The 10921-nt window shown below is 37.4% G+C and overlaps 1 protein-coding gene across 1 annotated transcript; it reads right to left on the bottom strand.

The window, feature by feature from the left end:
* Positions 1 to 274: 274 nt before the first annotated feature.
* LOC128554880 (uncharacterized) lies at positions 275 to 5890 on the bottom strand. The gene is made up of 2 exons (XM_053536200.1): positions 5748 to 5890; positions 275 to 875 (listed from the first exon to the last, which is right to left on the bottom strand). The coding sequence occupies exons 1-2, from the start codon at positions 5888 to 5890 to the stop codon at positions 275 to 277; spliced, it is 744 nt and encodes a 247-aa protein (XP_053392175.1).
* Positions 5891 to 10921: the final 5031 nt, after the last annotated feature.

Genomic DNA, 10921 nt, shown 5'->3' with positions numbered 1-10921 from the left:
GCGTCGCAAAATATGTGAATACAAGTGTAGTTAGGTGTATGCGGTGTATTCTCAAAGTAGTATCTAGGAACATAGTGGTTGTCACTGAATTCAAGTCTGTAATCAAACTACGCCATTTTTCTTGTATGTCGTGCGGTAAGGGCATGTCCCATTCAAACTTCTATCGTCATATTTCTTGGAGAAGTAGCTTCGCTCTGATGGTAACTGGACTAAGTAGACCTAAGGGATCGTAGAGTCGGGACGTATGCTGCAATATTTCTCTATTGGTAATAATTTAGGTAGTTGGAATGTTCTTCGCTGGATACAGTAAAACGTCACTTTCTGTGTTCCATCTCATGCCAAGTACCTTAGGACATCGATCTAAATCTAAGACTGAATCTTTGATTGCTTGCACACGGAGCTTGTTACTATTAGAACTCCAGGACCTCAAGTTGAAATCTGCAGACGACAGTAGCTCACGTGACTCGCTGTAGAATTGTAGAAGCTCATCTTCCTGTTGGAAGCCTGAAATAACGTTGTCAACGTATAGATCTTGTCGTAAGTGCTCACTCGCCTTCTTGTCGCTGTTAAGTTCAAGGTGTTTCAATATTGTTGCGCTCAGAATGAAAGGTGATGACGTAGCTCCGAAAAGGACTGCACGGAATCTGTATGTTGTCAAGTCGCTGTCTGGGTTGCTAGGGTCGCTGAGCCATAGAAATCGCGTGACATCTCGATCCTTCTCGTCTAGACCAATATTAAGAAAAGCCTTCTCTATGTCTGTTGCTATGGCGTATCTATTCATTCGAAAACGAAGTAGAATTCCAGTCAAACCATTTATTTCAGGTGGTGTAGACAACAGGCAATCGTTCAAACTAGGCTGGTCACGTGACTTACAACTGCAGTCATACATGATACGGATAGGTGTTGTGTTTGACTCCTTCTTTACGTGATGATGTAGTATGTAATGTACAGGGTGGGTGGGGGTGGCGTCTGCATCACATATCTCAATAAATCCGCGTATCAACTGATCGTCTATGATTTGTCCATTTTTTTTAGTAAATCCGGTTCTGTTGAAAGTCGTCTAAGTGTGTTCTCTGTTCGTCTCTTGCAAACTTCGTAGTTGGTAGGAAGCACGGGGTGATCTTCTTTCCAAGACAGCTTGGCCACATAACGCCCATTTTTGTACGTGATACAGTTTTCTTTATAGGTGTTTAGTATACCGGAAGTAGATGTTTCAGCCTCATCATCAGATATCCCCATTGATTCAAGCTTCCAAAATCTCTCAAGGTCTGTGACATTAGGTGGCGCTGTAACGACGTTAAACATGTAGCTAGCAGACGACTTTTTATTAGCAACCGGAAGTGGTCCTGACAGTAGATACCCGATCCGATGAAGGTACAGAACAAATAAACAAAGAAGGATCTATGACATTGACAGTGCTTTCCCCCCATGCATCTAGAAAGCAAGCATCTGACATGATCAACGGTATGCCAGTTGTTTGTTGGCAGATTTTTAAAGAGCAATAATTTAAATTGTAAAAGACTCAAAAGTGTCAAAAATGAGAAAGATAAACATAAGAATAACTGATAATAACGACTAAAGTTCGGATTAGACGGGTAAATTTTAAAATAATTTGATCTCAAAAGTTTGTTCGGTTTACGGAGTAAAGAGGTTTCGGATTAAAGGGATATTTTTACAATACAAAATGAATAAAAAATCGGGAATTTAAATTTGTTCGGTTTAGAGTGATTTTTGAATTAAAAAAGGTTTATATATCAAGTATTGTTGACTCGATATTCGTAGTAGTAAAATATCAAAGTGATGTCCCATAACTTGAAAATGAAAATGTTTGTGCAGCAAAATCTCTACTGTTTGCTTGAACTTAAGTACGTTTGGATTAATCATGAACACATCCATACCATAGGAATATAAAATGTAAACGTCTTTTCCACAGAAAGTTACAGGCTTCAAAGCTAGGCCAGGCAATAAAATGGCTGCTAATTTCGTGAAAATTGTTTTTAAAGATGTAATTTCATATATAAACGGTTACCATTTTCGACTCGGTGATTGAAAATTATGTTTAATGTCGCAAATATGCCTGGAAGTAAATGCTTTACCTAGCTTTAAGTTATTTAAGATAATTACTACAATTATTATATAAAAAAAAATGTTTTTCGCCGTATGTGTAAAAATAGAAAGTAGCTTTAAGAATGAAAAGGTAAGTTGATATTTTTAGATCCAAAATGAATATATAAGTAAAACATCTGTTAAATTGAGATTAAGTGGCAGAGAGTGGGAATAACGTGCAATCATTACAGAGCCCGAGTCGGGACCTCCACCTTTAACCTGCTGTCTCACACATATTCGTACCGTGATACTATTTGTTTATTTCGTACTTGATCTATATTAACAATCCACATGCATCCCTTTGTCTTTGACCTAGTATTATGTTTACAAATTCAGTGAGATAATATACAAATAGGGCATGCCTTGCAGTGGACATTATAATTACCATTAGCAATCAAACTACTTGATAACGCATTATAGATAATTTATCAAAATGGAAGATTTATGCAACACTCTGTCTGATTGGACGAGAGTGTCAACTTCTTTCACTCTGTTGATTGTGCTACGCTGAGTGAAATGTAGACAAAGCGTTTATCCTAAACGACGCTGTTCACAGTTTTAAAGCTAACTTTGGCTCAGTATATTTAGCAAGAATATTGATATATCTCAAAATGATAAGTAAGTTTAATAAATATGATAAAAACCTGTTCAAATACCAACATATATCAAATTAAAGAAAGAGCTGAATACGGTCTGCGTATCACATTAATAAGGGTGTGATAAGAGTTTTTTTTATGTAGAGAAGTGCTTTTTAAAAGATTTTCCTTGTTACAATTGTCGTCTGTATATGAAAAGGTTTGTTGCTTTTGTGACTTATTCAAATTGCATATTAAAATGAGTACTTGTTTGCTTTGATATATTTGTTATAAATTATTTAACTGATTTATTATATATGAATATTTTTCTTTAGTATGGTATGCAAATATTGAACTCAGTTGAAATCTGTTTCATAATATATATGCTATATAATGACTGAATCTCATTACACTAAAATGAAGGTACGCTGCATACAGTTTATCTATGTGATATGACTACGGTCAAACTTTGCTTATGAAATAGAAATATTGAAATAATTACAATTGTATGTTTTGCTTGACCTTCACTTTTTTATAAGTGTGACGTCATTGTCCAAAGATTCATGAATAGCGAATATGCATTTGTTAAAGCGGGATCAGTTGACCTATTTTAAAAATAAATAAAAATAATAAATAAAAAAATCCTTTAATTGATTTTTTCTCATGTATTCTAACCAAACTTGATTTGTAGCATCTTTATAAAGCCCGCGGCCAACTTTGTTCAGCTGGGACATTTGACCCCTTTTAGGGGTTGCTAGAGCTAAAACTAGAAATGCCTTTATACAGCGTCTCATGAACAGCTTGGTGGATCTTTGTCATACTTGGTCTGGAGCATCATTATAAGGTCCTCTTCCAAATTTATTTATATAGGAACTTGGGCCCTATTAGGGACCACTATAGCTAAAAGTAGATATGCCTTTCTTCGCATTAACCACTAAAATGTAATAGATTTTATCAAACTCGATGTGTAACAATATCGAAAGGTCTGCTGCTATTTTGTTACAAGGGGGATAGGGACCAATTTAGCTAAAAATATAAACACGTTTAATGACCTCTTCTCATGAACCGCTTCATGAATCTTCATCAAACTACTGCTGTAATTATTCGTCTAAGGATAAACGAAACAAAATTGCAACCCTACGAAACCTTTGCGAAAAATTAAAAGAGAACCATTTAAATTGTTAAAGTGCGGTGTTTAGTTTTGCAATTTGAAAAATGTTAGATGAAAGATGAATGTTAGATGAAAAATTCATAAACTTCTTTCCTTATTACAATTCGCCGACCATCATTTTTAAAGATATTTCTTGTTATATATAAGAAAACAATAATTTCACAACCAAGGACAGACAAAAGACAGCTGTGACACTTTTATATTTGTAAAGGGTCGCTGTCACAAATTAATTTACAAGAAAAAAAAATTAAATTTCAGCATTTATTTTTTTTCAGAAATCGTGACATTTTGTGCAGAGATGTATATCATTTGAAATATTAAAATATCTGATCGTTATTATATTATGAATAAATAAATATAGTTCATGACAATGTCGTATACGGAACTAGGTGGACTAAATTGGTAAATTTTACTCTGGTGCTGTCAAAGGGCCTCTAGTTTGACAAATGCTTGACAGTTAGTGACACGTCGCTCTGCTTGAAGGTAAGTACAAGTTTATACATGAATCAGTTCTGTTGTTACACAGAATTCTAACAGTTTGGAAACAAACTTGACAAATCGTAAGTCTGTATTTCAAAAACTGTCCACAGTTGCTACTGCTTTCATGCGTGAAGATTTAAAAAAAACAAAACGAAAATGCTCGTATCAATGGAAACATACCAAGCCGAATTAAGATTGAACATAACTTGACATTTTAAGTGTTTTTACAGATAGATTTCTACTTTGGTATTTGAGATCAGAATATGTGGATGGCAAGCCGGATAGAGTTAAAGCCATAAAATTTTCCAAACGAGTAGAGTTGGCATTGCTGAAACACTTAAAAGCACAATTTATTGTCAACGCCTGTGTTGACAGATCACTGTCTCAGTGACAGACATCAACATTTGTATTTGAATAACAGGTAGGTAGATATTTGATTGTCAAATGTAAATACAAAACAAATCCAATGTCAAGTTCACTAAGAGTGGAACCTTTATAATCCTAACATGCTAGAGACCTTAAACCATGTGTGGGGATGTATATTGAAGAAACAAACTGCGTTGTGGTTTCCAGATTCGACCTTTACTATATGTGTTATGTGTAACTACAAAACAAGGTTACGTCGGAAGTGACGTAAACGTAAGCGCGGTACGTCACGTTACATAAATGCGCTATAAATATGTTATCGATTCCCGACATACTCGGGCCGCGAAAAGTAATCACAATAGAATTAAATATTTTAATAACATAATTACCTTAAAGAAACCACTATTACTTAAGAAACATTCTTACGTAAATCACACTTTACATGGAACACAGTCTCTGATTCAATTATCAATTTTCTTTGAATTTTCACAGTCACTACATGAAAGTTCATACACTTCTAGAGGATACAATATCACAATTGCGCGATTTGTAAGTCCATTCTGAGTTCGAATTTTAGCACTTCGAATAAATCCATCTTTTCCTGGATCTAGTTCTTCAACCACAGCAAGTTTCCAAAGCAAACGAGGAACATCGTCGTGGACCAACACAACGTCTCCAACAGATATCGTCTGGTCATTTCTGCCTGTCGTCTGATGACGTTCTCTTAAAGCGGTTAAGTATTTATCCATTTATCCCGGAAGTGGCTGATCATCGTCTTTTGTAGCGTAGCCCGTTTGATAACTGACGGGCGGTCACTCGGTACAGGGTTTGTAGGGACATCTTCTTCATACGGTAGTTTGGTGATTCGTCTGCCGTAAAGTAAGTATTTCCGTTCATCTAATGCGCCGGAAGTGACATACGTCAACGGCTTATCGTTAATCATCGCCTCAATTTCCGTAATCACAGTTAGTAACGTTTGGTAGGTGACATAGGACCGTCCCAACACTTTCTTTATCGTTGTTTTCGTCAGACCTATAAGACGTTCCTACATTCCACCGAACCAAGGTGCGCGTTTTGGTATCATCTTCCACTCAATTCCTCTGTCGTTGAGTTCTTCTCTAACTGTGATAGACTGGACCAAATCCTGTAATTGTCTGGATGCTGATAAGAAGGTGTTGGCGTTGTCTGACATCATGACGTGAGGAACAGAGTTTCTGCTAGAAAACGTCGGAATGCTTGTAGGAATGACTCTGCTGATAGATTTGGAACTAGTTCTAGATGAACTGCTCTCGTAGAAGCACACGTAAACAAGCATAAGTATGCCTTAACGTCGTTTCTGTTGTTATCTCGAACCAGTAATGCCCCAGTGAAATCTACTCCTGTGTAGGTAAACGGCTTGACGTCAGAAACTCTGCTTTTTGGTAGTGGAGGTGGATCAGGTGCTTAGTATGGTTTACCAACGATCTTCTTACAACAGGTACATTTACGTAGTATGACCTTCACATTTAGACGGATAGACGGAATCCAATATTTCTGTCTTAAGAACGTGGTAGTTGAACTAACGCCGGCATGTAGTAATCTTGAGTGTGCGTACTTGATAAATCAAGTTGGTGAATGGATGTTTAGTTGGTAACAGGTACGGGTACTTGGTCATTTCGTCTAGTGGTGCATTGTGGATACGTCCACGGCACTTCAAAATTCCACTGTTGGGAAATAATTTAAGTTGTCTAGATAGTGGGAGTTTGTATCTCTTGGTCTGTTATATCTTTCACTTCTGCTTGATATTTAGACATCTGGCAGCTTCGTATGCACACATTCTCTGCCCTGTGAAGTTCCTCTGTAGTTAAAGTTTCTTGACTTTCAGTGGACCTCCCGCCTCGACAGTTATCAGTGAAACGCAGTAACATAAGCTGTAACTCTGAGTAACTTTGCCAACGAGCTGAATCTTGACATGTCGACAAAACTGCTGTTGTTCACTGGTAAAGCTGTATCTTCCGATTTGCTAGTAGGTACTGGATCTGTAATCGTTGCCATAGTAACATAAGTATCTCTTTCCTGCCAAACTGGCCAACTGTCAGGTGTAGTGAGCCATTTAGGTCCGTGGAACCATAGCTAACTGATTTTGAAGTGCGATGTCGAAATTCCTCTGGTGAGTAAATCTGCGGGATTGTCCTTCGTCGGGCAATACCTACATTTCCGGTTTTCGGTTAGCTCGTGGATTTCAGTCACACGGTTCCTAACGAATCGCTGGAGTGTCTTGGACGTCTGGAGCCAGTACAACACAATCTGACTATCTGACCAAAGGTGTATCTGTGGTATGCTTGTGTTCTGCTTCAGGTATTTACAGAGTCTGGAATCAATCACTGCAGCCATCAGCTTTAACCTAGATAACGTTAACTTTTTCAACGGGGCAACACGCGTCTTAGCCATCATCAACGTAGACCGGTTGTCTCTGCAGACGTATGCCGTAGCACCATAAGATAACAAACTAGCGTCGCAAAATATGTGAATACAAGTGTAGTTAGGTGTATGCGGTGTATTCTCAAAGTAGTATCTAGGAACATAGTGGTTGTCACTGAATTCAAGCTGTAATCAAACTACGCCATTTTCTTGTATGTCGTGCGGTAAGGGCATGCCCCATTCAAACTTCTATCGTCATATTCTTGGAGAAGTAGCTTCGCTCTGATGGTAACTGGACTAAGTAGACCTAAGGGATCGTAGAGTCGGGACGTATGCTGCAATATTTCTCTATGGTAATAATTTAGGTAGTTGGAATGTTCTTCGCTGGATACAGTAAAACGTCACTTTCTGTGTTCCATCTCATGCCAAGTACCTTAGGACATCGATCTAAATCTAAGACTGAATCTTTGATTGCTTGCACACGGAGCTTGTTACTATTAGAACTCCAGGACCTCAGTTGAAATCTGCAGACGACAGTAGCTCACGTGACTCGCTGTAGAATTGTAGAAGCTCATCTTCCTGTTGGAAGCCTGAAATAACGTTGTCAACGTATAGATCTTGTCGTAAGTGCTCACTCGCCTTCTTGTCGCTGTAAGTTCAAGGTGTTTCAATATTTTGCGCTCAGAATGAAAGGTGATGACGTAGCTCCGAAAAGGACTGCACGGAATCTGTATGTTGTCAAGTCGCTGTCTGGTTGCTAGGGTCGCTGAGCCATAGAAATCGCGTGACATCTCGATCCTTCTCGTCTAGACCAATATTAAGAAAAGCCTTCTCTATGTCTGTTGCTATGGCGTATCTATTCATTCGAAAACGAAGTAGAATTCCAGTCAAACCATTTATTTCAGGTGGTGTAGACAACAGGCAATCGTTCAAACTAGGCTGGTCACGTGACTTACAACTGCAGTCATACATGATACGGATAGGTGTTGTGTTTGACTCCTTCTTTACGTGATGATGTAGTATGTAATGTACAGGGTGGGTGGGGGTGGCGTCTGCATCACATATCTCAATAAATCCGCGTATCAACTGATCGTCTATGATTTGTCCATTTTTTTTAGTAAATCCGGTTCTGTTGAAAGTCGTCTAAGTGTGTTCTCTGTTCGTCTCTTGCAAACTTCGTAGTTGGTAGGAAGCACGGGTGTCTTCTTTCCAAGACAGCTTGGCCACATAACGCCCATTTTTGTAACGTGATACAGTTTTCTTTATAGGTGTTTAGTATACCGGAAGTAGATGTTTCAGCCTCATCATCAGATATCCCCATTGATTCAAGCTTCCAAAATCTCTCAAGGTCTGTGACATTAGGTGGCGCTGTAACGACGTTAAACATGTAGCTAGCAGACGACTTTTTATTAGCAACCGAAGTGGTCTGACAGTAGATACCCGATCCGATGAAGGTACAGAACAAATAAACAAAGAAGGATCTATGACATTGACAGTGCTTCCCCCCATGCATCTAGAAAGCAAGCATCTGACATGATCAACGGTATGCCAGTTGTTTGTTGCAGATTTTTAAAGAGCAATAATTTAAATTGTAAAAGACTCAAAAGTGTCAAAAATGAGAAAGATAAACATAAGAATAACTGATAATAACGACTAAAGTTCGGATTAGACGGGTAAATTTTAAAATAATTTGATCTCAAAAGTTGTTCGGTTTACGGAGTAAAGAGGTTTCGGATTAAAGGGATATTTTTACAATACAAAATGAATAAAAAATCGGGAATTTAAATTTGTTCGGTTTAGAGTGATTTTTGAATTAAAAAAAGGTTTATATATCAAGTATTGTTGACTCGATATTCGTAGTAGTAAAATATCAAAGTGATGTCCCATAACTTGAAAATGAAAATGTTTGTGCAGCAAAATCTCTACTGTTTGCTTGAACTTAAGTACGTTTGGATTAATCATGAACACATCCATACCATAGGAATATAAAATGTAAACGTCTTTTCCACAGAAAGTTACAGGCTTCAAAGCTAGGCCAGGCAATAAATGGCTGCTAATTTCGTGAAAATTGTTTTTAAAGATGTAATTTCATATATAAACGGTTACCATTTTCGACTCGGTGATTGAAATTATGTTTAATGTCGCAAATATGCCTGGAAGTAAATGCTTTACCTAGCTTTAAGTTATTTAAGATAATTACTACAATTATTATAAAAAAAAATGTTTTTCGCCGTATGTGTAAAAATAGAAAGTAGCTTTAAGAATGAAAAGGTAAGTTGATATTTTTAGATCCAAAATGAATATATAAGTAAAACATCTGTTAAATTGAGATTAAGTGGCAGAGAGTGGGAATAACGTGCAATCATTACAGAGCCCGAGTCGGGACCTCCACCTTTAACCTGCTGTCTCACACATATTCGTACCGTGATACTATTTGTTTATTTCGTACTTGATCTATATTAACAATCCACATGCATCCCTTTGTCTTTGACCTAGTATTATGTTTACAAATTCAGTGAGATAATATACAAATAGGGCATGCCTTGCAGTGGACATTATAATTACCATTAGCATCATTTTCATCACGTTTTACTTAAGTAAGAAAATGTACTAGAAATGTCTTTAAACACCGAAAATATTATTTTATTATAAATATTATACCATTTATCCTATCCTAGATAATATATTTCAAGTCAAAGACAAGTCTTGAGTCTTAGTTCTTAGTCTGAATCACAACACCTAGAGAACTACGACTTCAGAGATAGATCGTCAATCATAGAACTACAACTACAAATATTGAGTCCACCCCAATAAATTATCAGCCTTGGCCCTTAGTCACGTTATCACAACTTTAAGAGATTTCTCCACCCATTCAACGGAAGCCGTCGAGTCACGCCGACGAAATAAACAAAGATCCAATTTTCGTCACAATATTTAAAAAGAAACAGTTTGTCTTCGTTAGAAGAAAGGAAACCTCTGTATACTTACATAAACGGCCATGGGTCTAATTCAATCAGCTAATTTGCACCAAATTAATAACTTATTCAACTTCGAATGTCAATAACAAATTATCGTTTTCATGAAATCTATGCGTTTTTCAACACTGAAATCAAAACGGCATTGTTTTGCAGATCTTTATGCGTATAAATACTTACTTGCTTAAAGTGAAAACATATTGCAAACAGTAGTGTTGGGATTTTGAAAAGTTGTAAATATCATAATAGTAAAATATATGTATATACAAATCTTTCTCCGCAAGTAACTGCCAACTTCACCACACGAATCTACGAATCGCGCGGTCGTGAGTTCGATCCTCGTGCGAGTCGTATGTTCTCCGTGACGAGACCGACATTGTGTCTGATGTCATTCGTCCTCTGATTCTTGTGGAGAGGTTGGCAGTTACTTGCTAAGAACAGGTTTGTACTGGAACAGAATCCAGGAACACTTTTTAGGTAAACTGCCCACCGTTTAATAACTCAATACTGTTGAAAACCCAAAAGAAACAAACAAACAAAATCTATATTTTCATGATGCATGCCTCCTTTGGAATTTCCGTTGCCATGATATCAGAAATAACAGTTATATGTAAATTGGTAGAATCTGAAGAGAGGTCTCCGAAGCCGAGTGGTAAAGGTCGCTAATTTCCGATGTGGCTTTGAGCCTCACTCGAGGCGTTGAATTTTTCAACTGGCTTACGGAAGGTCGGTCGTTCTATCGAGTGCTGGTCCTTGATGATACAATAAATTGAGGGGAACCTGCGGTCTTCCACCACCATCAAAGCTGGAAAACCGCCTGTGTAACAAAACAAAAAAAAAGGAATTTG

Source organism: Mercenaria mercenaria, unplaced genomic scaffold (assembly GCF_021730395.1).
Source record: "Mercenaria mercenaria strain notata unplaced genomic scaffold, MADL_Memer_1 contig_833, whole genome shotgun sequence".
NCBI classification, from domain to species: Eukaryota; Metazoa; Mollusca; class Bivalvia; order Venerida; family Veneridae; genus Mercenaria; species Mercenaria mercenaria.
The sequence above is the reverse complement of the archived record's forward strand: the minus strand, read 5'-3'. Positions and strand labels throughout refer to the sequence as shown.

Bases quoted from the DNA above. Each gene is read 5' to 3' on its own strand.
- LOC128554880 (XM_053536200.1), bottom strand. From the start codon at position 5,890: ATGTCAGACAACGCCAACACCTTCTTATCAGCATCCAGACAATTACAG. The intron at 876-5,747 runs GTAGGAACGTCT...GTATGACTGCAG, and splicing joins GCACCTTGGTTCGGTGGAAT to TTGTAAGTCACGTGACCAGC.